This window comes from Chiloscyllium plagiosum, unplaced genomic scaffold, assembly GCF_037043375.1.
Source record: "Chiloscyllium plagiosum isolate Xiang-an unplaced genomic scaffold, Cpla_swu_hap1 HiC_scaffold_4, whole genome shotgun sequence".
Classification (NCBI taxonomy): Eukaryota; Metazoa; Chordata; class Chondrichthyes; order Orectolobiformes; family Hemiscylliidae; genus Chiloscyllium; species Chiloscyllium plagiosum.
In genome coordinates, this window is record NW_028270142.1 from 149,015,707 (window position 1) to 149,031,825 (window position 16,119).

The 16,119-nt window shown below is 44.2% G+C and overlaps 1 protein-coding gene across 1 annotated transcript in view; it reads left to right on the top strand.

Annotated features, from left to right (window-relative positions):
• Positions 1-16,119, top strand: part of agap3 (ArfGAP with GTPase domain, ankyrin repeat and PH domain 3) — a 375,300-nt gene that overhangs the window by 70,371 nt on the left and 288,810 nt on the right. Inside the window, exons 5-6 of the mRNA XM_043687548.2 lie at positions 7,225-7,366; positions 11,850-11,984. Of these exons, the coding sequence (XP_043543483.2) occupies positions 7,225-7,366; positions 11,850-11,984 (277 nt within the window). The remainder of the gene's footprint in view (positions 1-7,224; positions 7,367-11,849; positions 11,985-16,119) is intronic.

The window sequence follows — 16,119 nt, forward strand, 5'->3', positions numbered from 1 at the left end:
AGGTGATTCATTTTTGTAGGAAGAAGATTAATATGGATAACAAGGGACGGGCAATGCATGTTGGCCCACCCAGCGAAGCCCACATCCCATGAATGTATAAAAGATGACAACATAAAAATACAGGGTACAAATCTAAAGAAGGTGCTGAAGCAAAAGAACATGGCTGTATATTTGTTATTAAAGATAGCAGAACAGGGTTGAGAGTGCTGTTAATAAAGTAACAGGATCTTTGGCAGAGAGTATAAGAATGAGGAGGCAATGTTGAACTTGTATAAGGCAGTAGTTTAGCTTCAGCTACAGAGTACTATGTCCAGTTCTGGATGCCGCACTTTAGGAAGAATGTCAAAACATTGGAGAGAGTACAAAAAATGTTCATAAGCATGGTTCATAAGCAGGGATGGAAAAATTCGGTAATGATGATAAATTGACCATAAGAAGTAGGCCATTCAGCCCATTGAGCTTGCTCGGCCATTCAATAAAACCATGACTGATCTGACAATCCTAAACTCCACTTTCCTGCCTTCTCTAAAACACCCTTGATGTCCTTAATGATTAAAAACATTGTCTATTTCAGCCTTGAATATACTTAACAACCCATCTTCTATAGCCCTCTGTAATGGAGAATCCCACTACCCAAGGAGAGAAAAAAATTCCTACTCATCTAATTGTTAAGTAGACAATCCTTTATTCTGAGATTATGACCTCTAGTCCGAGACTCACCCCACAGGGAGAAATATTTCTCCACACCTGTTAAGTCTCTAAAAATATTATAAGTTTCAATAACGTCTCTTCCCATTTTTTTAAACTCCAACCAGTGCAAACCTAAGCTACTGAACTTTCTGAACAAAATCTCTCCATACCAAGATCAACCCAGTGAACCTTTTCCGATTGTCTCCAATGCCAATATATCTATCCTTATAAAAGGCGACCTAGACTGTTCATAGAATTCCAACTGTGTTCTGCCTGGTGCCTTGTAATGTTTTAGCAAGACCTCCCTACTTTTATACTCCATTCTCCTTTAAATAAAGACCACATTCCATTTGCCTTCGCTATTGCCCTGCTGAACATGGATACTACCTTTTTGTGATGCATGTACAAAGACACCAAAGTCTCTCTGCACTGCAGTTTTCTGCCATCTTTCCCCATTTAAATAATAATCAGCTCCTCTGTTTTTCCTGCCAAAGTGCATAACTTTGCATTTTCCCAAATTATATTCCACCTGCCAAGCTTTTAACCTATTTACTTAACCCATCTGTATCACTCTGTTGACATTTTGTGTCATCCTCACCACTTGCCTTCCCACCTATTTCTGTGACATAGAATCATAGAGTCATAGAGATGTACAGCACTTAAACAGACCCTTCAGTCCAACTCGTCCATGTCAACCAGATATCCCAACCTAATCTAGTCCCACCTGCCAGCACCTGGCCCATATCCCTGCAAACCCTCCCTATTCATTTACCCATCCAGATGCCTTTTAAATGTTGTAATTGTACGAGCCTCCATCACTTCCTCTGGCAGCTCATTCCATACACGCACCACTCTTTGTGTGAAAAAGTTCCTCCTTAGGTCTCTTTTATATCATCCCCTCTCACCCTAAACCTATACACTCTAGTTCTGGACTTGCCCCACCCCTGGGAAAACCCTTTGTCTATCCTATCCATGCCCCTCATGATTTAATAAATCTTTATAAGGTCACCCTTCAGCCTGTGATGCTCCAGGAAAACAGCCCCAGCCTATTCAACCTCTCCCTGTACCTCAAATCCTCCAACACTGGCAACATCCTTGTAAACCTTTTTAAGATTCACAACATCCTTCCTAGGAAGGAGACCAGAATTGCACGCAATATTCCATAAGTGGCCTACCCAACACCTTGTACAGCTGCAACATGACCTTCCAACTGCTATAGTCAATACTCTGACCTATAAAGGAAAGCATACCAAACACCTTCACTATCCTATCTACCGGCAACTCCACTTTCAAAGAACTATGAACCTGCACTCCGAGGTCTCTTTGTTCAGCAACACTCCCTTGGACCTTACCATTAAGTGTATTTGCTTTCCCAAAGTGCTAAGATTTGCTTTCCCAAAGTGCAGCATCTCACATTTATTTGAAGTAAAGTCCATCTGCCACTCTTCAGACCATTGGCCCATCTGTCATCGCAAACTAGGCTATAGTACACTCATTTACCCTATCCAGGTTATTAATATGTACGTAAATAATTGTGGGCCCGGCACTGATCCCTGTAGAACACCACTAGCTACAGGTTATCACCCTGAGAAACGTCCCCTTATCCCAATTCTCTATCTTCTATTACAAAGGAGCATTAGAATAAGGAGCGAGAGCAGGCAATTCAACCCTTCAAGTCTAGAGTGGTGCTGGAAAAGCACAGCAGGTCAGGCAGCATCCGAGGAGCAGGAAAATCGACATTTCAGGGAAAAGCCCTTCATCAGGGTGTCTGCAGAGTGGAGAGATAAATGAGAGGGAGGTGGGGAGAAAGTATTATTGAGTACAAAAGGTGAATTGGAGTGGGGATGGAGGTGATAGGTCAGAGAGGAGGGTAGAGTGGATAGGCAAGTAGGACAGGTCATGGGGACGGTACTGAGCTGGAAAGTTGGAGCTGGGGTGAGGTGGGAGAAGGGGAAGTGAGGAAACTGGTGAAATTCACATTGATGCTATGGGGTTGAAGTGTTCCGAGGTGGAAGATGAGGCATTCTTCCTCCAGGCGTCGGGTAGTGAAGGAGCGGCGGTGGAGGAGGCCCAGGACCTGTATGTCCTCGGCAGAGTGGGAGGGGGAGTTGAACTGTTGGGCCACGGGGCAGTGTGGTTGATTGGTGCGGGTGTCCCAGAGATGTTCCCTAAAGCACTCTGATAGGAAGCGTCCAGTCTCCCCAATGTAGAGGAGACCGCATCGGGAGCAACGGATACAATAAATGACGTTGGTGGATGTGCAGGTAAAACTTTGATGGATGTGGAAGGCTCATTTGGGGCCATGGATAGAGGTGAGGGAGGAGGTGTGGGTGCAGGTTTTGCAATTCCTGTGGTGGCAGGTGAGGGTGCCAGGAAGGGAGGGTGGGTTGTGGGGAGGTGGACCTGACCAGGTAGTCACGGAGGGAACGGTCTTTGCGGAAAGGGATGGGGAGGGAACTACATTCCTGGTGGTGGGGTCCGTTTGGAGATGACGGAAATGTCTTCGGATGATGTGGTTTATGCGAAGGTTGGGAGGGTGGAAGGTGAGTACCAGGGGGGGTTCTGTCCTTGTTATGGTTGGAGGGGTGGGGTTTGAGGGCGGAGGTGTGGGATGTGGACAAGATGCGTTGGAGGGCATCTTTAACCACGTGGGAAGGGAAATTGCGGTCTCTAAAGAGGGAGGCCATCTGGTGTGTTCTGTGGTGGAACTGGTCCTCCTGGGAGCAGATACAACAGAGGAATTGGGAATATGGGATGGCATTTTTGCAGGAGGTAGGATGGGAAGAGGTATAATCCAGGTAGCTATGGGAGTCGGTGGGTTTGTAAAAAAATGTCAGTGTCAAGTCGGTCGTCATTAATGGAGATGGAGAGGTCCAGGAAGGGGAGGGAGGTGTCAGAGATGGTCCAGGTGAATTTAAGGTCGGGGTGGAATGTGTTGGTGAAGTTGATGAATTGCTCAACCTCCTCGCGGGAGCACGAGGTGGCACCGATGCAGTAATCCACGTAGCGGAGGAAGAGGTGGGGAGTGGTGCCGGTGTAACTACGGAAGATGGACTGTTCTACGTAGCCAACAAAGAGACAGGCATAGCTGGGGCCCATACGGGCGCCCACAACTACCCCTTTGGTGTGGAGGAAGTGGGAGGATTCGAAGGAGATATTGTTAAGGGTGAGGACCAGTGAGAGTGTCAGTGGAAAGGTACTGTTGGGGATGTCAGGAGAGGAAGAAACGGAGGGCTTGGAGGCCCTGGTCATGGCAGATGGAAGTGTAGAGGAATTAGATATCCATGGTGAAGATGAACCCTTCAAGCCTGCTCATGGCTGATCTTAAATTGGTCTCAAACTCTACACTCTCGCATGCTCCACATAGCCCTTTATCCCATACGTATTCATTTCTTGAATCTATTGATTGATTCTGCCTCCACTACACTCTGGGGTAGTGAGTTCCACAGATTCACAACCCTCATCTCAGTTTTGAACCTCCTCTCACTCTATATCTATAAACTCTTGTTAGAGACTGTCCCATAAGGGAGGACATCTGTGCAATGTAGACCTTATCAATCCCCTTTAACATTTAATATACCTCAATCAGATCCCCCCCCCCCACTCCATTCTTCTGAACTCCTGCAAGTACAAGCTCAAGCTATTCAACTGCTCCTAAGACAACAGCCCTTTCACCCTCGGATCACCCTGGTGACCCTCCTCTGAACTGCCTGCAGTGCCACTACACCTTTCCTCATGTAAGGGGACCAAAACTGGACACAATACTCTAAGTGTGATCTCACTAATGCCTTATATAATTGTAACAGTACGTCTTTGCTTCTATAATCCAGCTTTTTTTGCAATAAATGCCATGATTCTATTTGCTTATCTTATATGCAATACTTGCATAACCACTTTCTGCAATTCATGCACAAGGACTCCGAGATCCCTCTGCATTGATGCACTTTGAATCTGCTTCCCATTTAAATAATAATTTGTTCTTTGTTTTTCTGGCCAAAATGGACAACATTGCACTTACCCACATTAAACTCCATCTGCCAGATTCTGGCCCATTCTGCTCGCTCATCAATATCCCTCTGTAAACTCTTTATTGCCCGAAACGTTGATTTTCCTGCTCCTCGGATGCTGCCTGACCTGCTGTGCTTTTCCAGCACCACTCTGATCTAAACCCATTTCTTCATCACATCCTGCTTTTCCACCTATCTTCGTATCATCAAATGTTGATAGGTTACAATCTGTCTCTGCAGATTATTTATGTAGATTGTAAATAGTTGAGGTCTGAGAACAGAACCCTGTGGCACCCCACTAGTTACAGTTTGAGCAGAGTAGGACCCATTTATCCTGACCTTCTACTTTGTATCAGTCAGCTAATCCTCTATCCAAGCCAATAGATTTTGGATTAGATTAGATTTCCTAGAGTGTGGAAACAGGCCCTTCGGCCCAACAAGTCCACACCGCCCCTCCGAAGAGTAACCCACCTGGACCCATTTCCCTTTGACGAATGCGCCTAACACTATGGGCAATTTAGCATGGCCAATCTACTTAACCTGCACATCTTTAGACTGTGGGAGGAAACCAGAGCACCCGGAGGAAACCCACGCAGACACGGGGACAATGTGCAAACTCCACACAGACAGTTGCCTGAGGCTGTAATTGAACCCGGGTTCCTGGCGCTGTGGGGCTGCAGTGCTAACCACTGAGCCATCGTGCCACCCAATACTTTACCCTTAACACCCTGGGATCTAACCTTCTGGATCAGTCTTTTATGCGGCATCTCATCAAATGCCTTGTGGAAGTCTACGTATACCATATCTACCGGGTCCCCACTATCTACCTTGTTCTTTACATCCTCAAAAACACCAGCAAGTTTGTCAAGCACAACTTACTCTACATGGAATCAGGCTGATGCTGGTGATTTGGGTTTTGTTAAAAATACGGAGTAGGCCACAGGACAGAGCTGAGGAGAAACTTCTTCACCCAGAGAGTGGTGGCTGTGTGGAATGCTTTGCCCCAGAGGTCAGTGAAGGCCCAGTCTCTGGATTCATTTAAGAAAGAGTTGGATAGAGCTCTCAAGAATAGTGGAATCAAGGGTTATGGAGATAAGGCAGGAACAGGATACTGATTAAGGATGATCAGCCATGATCATATTGAATGGTGGTGCAGGCTCGAAGGGCAGAATGGCCTACTCCTGCATCTATTGTCTATTGTTATCTCTTCCTTATGATTGACCCCAGCAACTTGCCCACTATAGAGGTCAAACGAACTGGTCTGTAGTTTTCCACCTTTTGCCTAGGTCCTTTTTTGAACAAGGGTGTCACATTAGCATGTTGCCAATCCCCTGGTACCTTGCCACAATCCATGGAATTTTGGAATATGATAACTGATGCATTCACTATCTCTGCTGCCACTACCTTTAATACAGTAGGGTGCAGACCATCCGGCCCCGAAGACTTATCTAACTATAATCTCATGAGTTTACTGAATACCTTCTCCCTAGATATGGTAGTTTCACCAAGTTCCTCTGTGTTAACTGCAGTTTTTGGGAATAAATTATTATCTTTCAGTGTGAAAACAGAGACAAAATATTGGTTTAGTGCCTCTGCCATTTCTGAGATTCCCATTGTTACCCTGTCATTTTTGTCCTCTAAAAGGCCAACATTTGCTTTCACTGTTCTCTTCATTTTTATGTACTTTATACTTTTGGTACCAGCAATGATGTCTTCAGCTAGTTACCTTTCATAGTTCATCTTAGCTCATTTGATTTTGTTTTTAGTAGTCCTTTGTTGACATATAAAGTTCTTTCAATCCTCCAAAGTGCTGTTAACTTTTGCAGTGTGATATGCCTGAGGTTTTGCATCATAGGGTCATAGACTCCTGATAGTGTAGAAGGTGGCCATTCGGCCCATTGAGTCCACACTGATCATCCTAAGAGCATCGCACCCAGACATCCCACTCCCAAACCAATCTCTGTAACCATGCATTTCCTATAGCTAATCCACTTAATCTGCACATTCCTGGACACTTACGGGTAATTTAGCAAGACCAATCCACCTAACCTGTACAACTTTGAACTGTGGGAGAAAGCCCAAGCAGACACAGGCAGAATATGCAAACTCCACACAAGACAGTCGCCCGAAGGTGGAATTGAACCCAGGTCTCTGGCGTTGTGAGGTAGCAGTGCTAACCACTTAGCCTTTATGTTATCCCTGACTTCCTTGTTAAGCTATGGATGTTTTCATTTCCTCTCAGGAATATACTTTAATTGAAAGGTATTTAGAATTTCTCTAAGCCTTTGCTACTGTCCTTCAGCAATCATGCCCTCGAATATTTTTGCCCTGTCCTCACAGGCCAACTCCTTCCCAGGCCTATATAAGTTAGTTTGGTGAGTACCTATGTTGAAGGATATGGCGAGAAAGTGAGAAGATGGGTGTGAAGGATGTGGGGAGAAGATAAGTTGCTTGTGCGATGAAGAGGAATGGTATCTTTCCATTTGGATCCATCCATTCATGCTCGATTTGTTTGTGTTCCCTGCAGTTCGCAACTTGGGTGGATGCTGTGATCTTTGTCTTCAGTCTTGAGGATGAAATCAGCTTTCAGACAGTTTACAATTATTACATGCGACTCTCCAGTTACCGCAACACAGCCGAGATTCCAATGGTACTTGTGGGGACACAAGGTACGTGAATTGGGCATTGCTTCCGGTAATATCCCAGTTTGTGACTACAGCATGAGTAGAGAAAGAGAGAGAGCACAACTAAAATAAAGTGACATCAGCATAAAAGAAGGGGCAGACTGATGAATAAGTGGGGAGGTGAAAGTGTTCATTTTGTTTCTTTCAATGTATTTAACAGTCTAATGAAAGAATGGTGTGGCAGGGCAGTACCATCCTATAGATTACAAAAATGATAGGTGACTCGATAGTTTAAGGAACAGACAGATATTTTTGTAGTTGCAGATGTGAATCCAGAGCAGTTTGTTATCTTCCTGATGCTAGGGTCGAAGATTTCATTGAGCAGCTGCATAACTTTCCAGAGGGGCAGATAGTTGTGGCCCATAATGGTAGCAGCACTGTAGAAAGGAAGAAGATTGAGGTCCTACAGGCAGAGTGATTAGTAAAGGGATCAAAGATGATGGGGAATGAGAAACATACCAGGCATAACCGAATGCTGGAGCTGACTTGATAAGCCGAATAGCCTAATTCTGAACTATATCTTATGGTCTTATGATCAGAAGCAATTAGTAAGCAAGTTCTCAAGGGTTTTTATGTCTGGATTTCTCTGAGGACCATGCATTCATAAATAAACAAGTAGGTTTAATGCATAGTCCAGGAGGGAAGGCTTTAAATTCCCTGGAAATTTGGACTGATTCTGGGAAACAAGGACAAGCTTCTCATGGGGCAGTTTTTAGTGCTGCTGGGGACGGTTTAAACTAACTTAATGGAAGTCTGTCTGCAAGATGTAGCGAGGAAGGAAGAATTAGGAGGCGCATAAAGAATTGGGAGGTCTACAAAGAGTAAGATATCAGATAGCGTCAGAGAAAGAGGAAGTATAATAAGGTCTAAACTAGAAAAGGAAAATACTTTAGATACTGGAAATCTGAAATAAAAACTAAATTCTGGAAATACTGAGTAGATTTGACCAGAAGTAATGCTAACACATTAACATCATGTTAATAGATTAACTCTGTTTTTTCTTCCACAGATGCTGCAAGACCTGTTGAATCTTTACAACACTATCTGTTTTTTTATTAAACTGCTAATCTAGGTTTACAGCATAGTGTATAAATGCACAAGGTGTGACAATACGTTTAATGAGCTGCAGGCTAATGGGAAATAGCCATATGAGATTATGACAATGTGGTTATAACGGAGATTTAATCCAAAAATAGGGCAAGATTGGATGTTAAAAATTATTGGATTTAAGAAGGTCAAGAAAGATTAGGAAGGAAAGAAAGGAAGAGGGGTAGCAGTATGAATGGCCATGGCTAGTGGGGTACCACAGGGATCGGTGCTAGGACCCCAGCTATTCAGAATTTATATTAATGATTTAGATGAGTGAACTAAATGTAATATCTCTAAGTTTGAGAATTACAGAAAGCTGGGTGGAAGGGTAAGCTGTGAATAAGATGCAGAGAATATGCAGAGTGGTTTGGACAGGCTGAGGGAGTGGGCAAATGCATGTTTTCGGGAAGGAGGTAGATATAGCTCTTGTGGCTAAAGAGATGCAGGGATATGACGTAAGGGCAGGATTGAAATATTGAGCTTCATGATCAGCCATGGATCATATTGAATGGTAAGGCAGACTCAAGGGGTCTGCACACAATATTCCAGATGTAGCCTCGCCATCCTGCTCTCATCTTCTACGTTGCTATGTTTCCATGTAATTAAGGAGCTACTTCTGTGATGGAAAGAAGATGTGAGAGGTCAATGGCAGAATATTAGACCTAGGAAATAATAGAGGTGCCATTATACCATTGTGTTCTATAGACTATCAATGGGTGAGAAAGATATAGAATAACAAATGTGCAAGGAAATTATCGAGAAGTATGAATGTGCTTGAGTAGAATTAATGGTGAATTTGAATTATCAGCAAAGTACAATATTGTAAAGGGTAGAGAGGGAAAGATGTTCACATATGAAGTTGGGAAAATTTTCATGACGCTTCTGGCCAAAAGTGCATTGTTGGTTCAGTTGACTGCGATGGGCAAGTGCCAAGCAGGAGAATGTTTAGAGAATGAAGATAGTGAGAACTGCAGATGCTGGAAAGTCAGAGTCAATAAAATGTCAAGATGGAAAAATTGCAGCAGGTCAAGCAGAATCAGAGGAGCAGGAGAGTTGACGTTTCGGGCAGGAATCTTCATCAGGCTGAAGGGTCCTGCCCGAAATGTTGACTCCTGCTCCTCTGATGCTGCTTGACCTGCTGTGCTTTTTCCAGTTCCAGTGTTTCGAGAATACTGTTCATAGTGTCATAACATTTAAGCTAGATACGGAAATGAAGGAGCAGTATAAAGGTTCAGACTTAATTGGAGGTGGGCTGTTTTTAGTGGAGTGAACCCACCTGCCTCAGGTAAATTACAATGAGTAATTGACAGGCAATGCTGTAACTGAACACCAGGCTGCCTTTTCCAGGAGTTAGTTTGTATGCAAATGAGCCACTTTCTCACAAGGGGGGAAAAGTAGGGCAAACAAATTCTGGAGTTCTCTAGATAGTGAGAGGGAGTAACATGATGTCCAAAGGAGTGCAGATGTAAGGTGGATAGTACAACTAAGAATTAAGCTCAACAGAGAAATGAAAAGAAATGAGGAGGGAGAAGCACGTTTGACAAAAGAGTTGAAAATTACTGAATAAAAGGGTCGATGAAAGAATGGGTATAAAATTGTCTGAGAAACATAGTAGTGGTGAATGGTTATTTTTCACATGGTAGAATTTTTTATTGAAGTTCCTCAGGGATCAGCTTTAAGTATTTTTTTATTCACTTGTGGGGTTTGGGCATCACTGACTGGCCAGCATTTATTGCCCATCCCTAGTAACCCTTGTGAAGGTGGTGGTGAGCTGCTTTCTTGAACTACTGCGGTCCACGTGCTGTAGAGAGACCCGCAACACCCATAGGGTGGGAATTCCAGGATTTGACCAGTGACTGTGAAGGAACTAACTAACTCATAGAAGACTCACAGTTGGGATAAGGGGGATCTTTCAGAATGGTAACCTGTAACTAATGGAAAGCCACAGAGATTGGGACAGGGGGCCACAATTACTTAACAAATATAGTTATGACTTGGATAAGGAAAGTGAATATATTGTAACCAAGTTTGCAATTGGCACAATAATAGGTGTGATAGCAAGTGAGATAGAGAGTCTGCAAAGGGAGACAGTCAGATTAAGTGAGAAGGCAAAAAAAATGTCATGGTAGGTAGAGCATACTATGGGGGAATATGAGATTTTGCACTTTGACAGGAAGAATAGAGAGGGAGTCCTCGTGTAAATCACAAAAAAGCTGACATGCACGTCCAGTGGGTAATAGGGAAGGTAAATGAAAAAAAGAAATGGAAAAGCAGGAAGTCTTGCTAAAACTATACAAGGCACTGGTCAGATCACACTTGGAATATTGTGAACAGTTTTCACTCCCTTATTTAAGGAAAGATTAGACTGGATGGCATTGGATGCATTCCGGAGAATGGTTAATTGCAAAGTCCTCTGCTTTAATGTGGACCTGGTTTACACTGCACAATTTCAGATCACAGAAACCTTGCAAGTATTGTGAAGGCTGAGGGGAATACTGATAAACTTCACTAGCCACAGACAATTGGTACCTACACATGGCAGATAAAATTTAATACAGGGAAGCGTGAACTGATAGATTTGAGCAAGATGAGTAAAGTAAGACAATTCAAAACAAAGAGGGCAGTTCTAAAGGTGGTGCAGGAGCTGAGGGAGCTGTGCACATATTGATGAGCATGGCACTGCTGGTTGAGAGATATGTCATTACGGCACATAGGATTCTGGGCTTTATAACAGGGACAAAGTGGAAGAAGGAAAACTGTTCTGACAAACTTTTAATAAATATTGGTTTAGCTCACCTGGAGTACCATGTCTAATTCTGGGCACCACACTTCAGGAACAATTTAGACAGAATCTGGAATAGATTCACAAGAATGGTGCCAGCAATGAGGAACTTCAGTTATGTAGATAGTTTGGAGAAGTTGGAAGAGTTCTACTTGGAGAAGGATGGTTATGAGGAAATTTGGTCTAGCTGTTCAAAATCATGAGGGGTCTGCACAAGAGTCAATGGGGAGAAACTGTCTCTGTTGGTGAAAGGATCGGGAATGAGAGGGCCCAGATTGAAGATAATTGACAAAATAAACAATTAAATTGCAAGGCAAGTTTTATTTTGCAATGCATACTTGGAATCTGAAATGTATTGCCTGATTATGTGTCATGGAGGCAGATTAAATTAAAAGGTAAATGGATCATTCTTTGAAAGAAGTAAAGTTACAGGGCGTCTTAGAGAATGTGGGAGAATGGACTCATACAGTTGCTCTTGCAAAGTGTTGGTGGGTCATGATGGGCCTAACAATGTAAACCATTCTGTGATTCTATGTTTGTCTTAATCTATTATTTTGTGACTGTTCATTAACCACCTGCAGTTGATTTATTCATTAGATGCAATCAGTGCAACGAACCCTCGGGTTATCGATGATGCTCGAGCACGGAAGCTGTCCAATGACTTGAAGCGATGCACGTACTACGAGACATGTGCTACCTATGGACTGAATGTAGAACGGGTCTTCCAGGATGGTAATGTCACGTTCTGATCTTGTACGTTCCATTGCTGAGGTTCCATTTCAGAAAGCTGTGTCTATAGGCAGGACTCCAGTCAGGAGACATTGCTCCTTTTTCTTCCTTCACTGTTTTTCTTAGATTTTTTTTTGCTCTCAGAATTTATACTTTAGGGACCCGAGGAGACTTTTCCTTGCCTCAAACCTTTAGGTATCCAGGTGAGTGCACATTCTGGAAAACTCACCTACACCTGCCTTGGAACAGTTGAATTAGCAACATCCAAATCAGAACAAACTTTGTGGGCATCCTTCTGGTCACCGCTGACAAAATCAGACTGTGGACACAAAAAGACCTGGTCCTGGCAAACCTAAACCAGCTGGTGGTGAGCGGAGCAACAAAAGGGCAACACCAGCAGAATTGAAATCTTGCTGGAGCAAGAGTGATTGGCCTGAGCAAAGGTTTTGCCACATATGGCTGAATTCCACCAGGGTCATCAAGGAGTTTCCAAAATGAAGATGTTGGTGAGAAGTTATGTCTGCTGGCCAGGATTGGATGCAGACACAGCTGCATTGGTGGGACAGTGCCCAGAATGCCAACAAGGACAAACATTACTGTGGAAATGGCTGAGTAAAGCCTAGACTCGGTTACACATCGATTATGCAGGTCCTTTCATGGGCTTAATGTTCTTAGCCATTGTGGATGCCCATTGAAAATGGTTGAATGTGTATAGAGTTCATTCATCAAACATGGGACAATGTCAGAAAGGGTGTCCGCGTCTTTCGCAATACACGGAATCCTGGAAGTGTTGGTCACAGACAGTAGACCATCATTTACCAGCAGCAAATTCAAGTATTTCCAGAAGTCAAATGGCATTCGGCATATAAGGATAGCTCCATGCCATCCGTTGTCCAATGGCCTGGCAGAAAGACCAACCAAACTTTGAAGGCGGGCTGAAAGGAACCAAACTGCCCTGGTTTCTCTTTGATTATCGTACCTCATGCAACTACAGGGATAGCTCCGGCGGAGTTACTAACGGGAAAAAGACTCGGCGGCAGGTTAAATCTGATCTTCCCGGACCTAGGGAGGAGGGTGAAACAGCATCAGGGACACAAGAGAAACAGTTTACTTCTGATCACAAAGTTTGGTGCCGAAACCACAGGAATGGCCCTGCATGGGTAAGAGGCATGGTTACTATGAGGTCGGGTCCCCGATGTACAAACTTTGGGTCGGTGAGATTGTCCTGAACAAGCACATGGACCACATGAAGGCTGCAGACTCACTAACGGGCAGGAGCAAAATGTATCTGGTCCCTCAGAACAGCCGGAAAGTCTTTCGGAACCTGTGGGTTTTCCCCTCTGTCTGGTGTCGAAGAAACTTCGGAGTCTGAGATGGACCTCTCAAATTTTGAATCTAATGTTGATCTTTTCTCACTTTATTCAATCAACCTATGATCTTTTGTTATGATCTGCCTGTACTGCATGTAAAACAAACTTTTTATAGTACCTAAGTACGTGTGACAATAATAAATTAAATAAATGTCGCAGCCTTGACAGCTTTACCCCCGCCTGGGCAGCACTGCTGCCTCACAGCTCCAGAGACCCGGGTTCAATTCCCGTCTCAGGCAACTGACTGTGTGGAGTTTGCACATTCTCCCCGTGTCTGCGTGGGTTTCCTCTGGGTGCTCCGGTTTTCTCCCACAGTCCAAAGATGTGCAGGTTAGGTGAATTGACCATGCTAAATTGCCCCTAGTGTTAGGTAAGGGGTAAATGTAGGGGTATGGGTGGGTTGCGCTTCGGCGGGTCGGTGTGGACTTGTTGGGCCGAAGGGCCTGTTTCCACACTGTAAGTAATCTAATCTAATCTAATCTAATCTAATAAAAAGAAGAGGATGAATTTCTTCCAAGATGCTCCGAGTGCAAGAGGCAGACTATGGTCTGGTACATGCCGTCAGTATCCAAGGCTGAGTCAAAGGAACAGAACTGGTATGAAAACACCCCAGGAGAGGCTACAAGAGAAATAACAGGCCTATATCCCGGACCTCACGAGGGAGGGATGTAGTGATTAAAGCAAGATCAGCCAGGTGGACCTCATAGAATATGATTAAAAATCATACAACGCCAAAATCATATAGTCCATATAATACTTGACATTGTGTGATTTTAAACTATGTGCACCCCAGTCCAACACTGGCTCCTCCTCCTAATAGAATCTGAGTTCCCTGATAGAGGCTGCTAACTTGGGTGAAAAATTGTTTCCTCAACTTTCCTCTAAACCTCATGTCTTTCACCATAAAAATGTGTCTCTTTTTATTTACCCTTCAGCTGAGGGAAACAACTGCTTTCTATCCACCCTGTCTATGCCTCTCATAACCTTATATATCTATATCAGATTTCTGCTAAGACTTGTGTTCCTGAACTTGCCATTTCCCTAGCCAGTTTGTTCCAGTACAGTCACGACACTGGCATCTACCAACCACATGGCAAATTGCCCAGGTATATCGTGTACACAAAAAGCAGAAAAGATAACCCAGCCACTTACTGTCCCATCCATCTTGACTGTTAACTATCCATATTATTAATGATTTACTCAATTTGATAACATCTCTAGCTTTTAACTTTTTTTCTGTTATGTGATGTGATCTTCTACAGTCTTGGCCTTTGACGCTTTCTCTATGCCTTCCCCACACATTCTGGTTATTTTTGTTATTTAAATCCCGACTTTTCTCTGCACCGTTAATGTTTTTGTCACCTTTCCTGCATTTAACTTTTCCTGAATCCCTGTCCAACTTTGCTGTTTCAGTTTAAAGATGTTTCTCTTGCTCTCATTGTTAGATTTCTCGGCTCACTGAAGCCGACTTACTTTAACTGGTGCTTGTCTCTTGAAGGAACTCTCTCTTTCCTTAGTATTGCTGCTATTGAAACCCCTTTCTCCCATGCAAATCTTTCAGCCACAAATTTCTGCTTCTGTTTGCTCCAATTTCTGTTTTTGAACAACTTCGGTAACAATCCTGAGATTATTCATTCTCAGTTCTACCAATGTCATTGGTTCTGATGTGGATGATGACAACAACTGGATCCTCCCTCTTCCACCCCAAGTTAGGGCCTCCAACCATAAGGAGATATCCCCAGGAGGAGGTGATAGCTAGTGGTATTATCGCTGGACTGTTAACCCACAGACCCAGATAATGTTCTGGGGACTTTGGTTCAAAGCCTACCATGGCAGATGATGGAATTTGACTTCAATAAATATCCAGATGAATTGTCAAGAAAAACCCATATGGTTCACTAATGTCCTTTAGGGAAGTGAAATACCGTATTCCCAATGACCTCTTCCCACCCTACCTCCTGCAAAAATACCATCCTATATTCCCAATTCCTCCGCCTCCGCCGTATCTGCTCCCACGAGGACCAGTTCCACCACAGAACACACCAGATGGCCTCCTTCTTTAGAGACCGCAATTTCCCTTCCCACGTGGTTAAAGATGCCCTCCACCGCATCTCATCCACATCCCGCCCCTCTGCCCCTCAAACTCCACCCCTCCAACTATAACAAGGACAGAACCCCCTGGTGCTTTCCGCTTTCCACAAAGACCATTCCCTCTGTGACTACCTGGTCAGGTCCACGCCCCCCAACAACCCACCCTCCCTCCCTGGCACCCTCCCCTGCCACCACAGGAATTGAAAAACCTGCGCCCACACCTCCATCCAGGGCCCCAAAGGAGCCTTCCACATCCATCAAAGTTTTACCTGCGCATCCACCGATATCACTTATTGTATCCGTTGCTCCCGATGTGGTCTCCTCTACATTGGAGAGACTGGACGCCTCCTCGCAGAGCGCTTTAGGGACCTATCATCTCCATCCCCACCCCCACTCACCCATTGTACTCTTTGTTACCTTCCCCACCCTCCTCTCTGACCTCCCATCTCAACCCCACCCCCATTCACCTATTGTACTCTATGCTACTTTCTCCCCACCCCCACCCCCCTCTCATTTATCTCTCCACCCTGCAGGCACCCTGCCTCTATTCCTGATGATGGGCTTTTGCCCAAAACGTCGATTTCCCTGCTCCTCGGATGCTGCCTGACCTGCTGTGCTTTTCCAGCACCACTCTAATCTAGACTCTGGTTTCCAGCATCTGCAGTACTTGTTTTTAC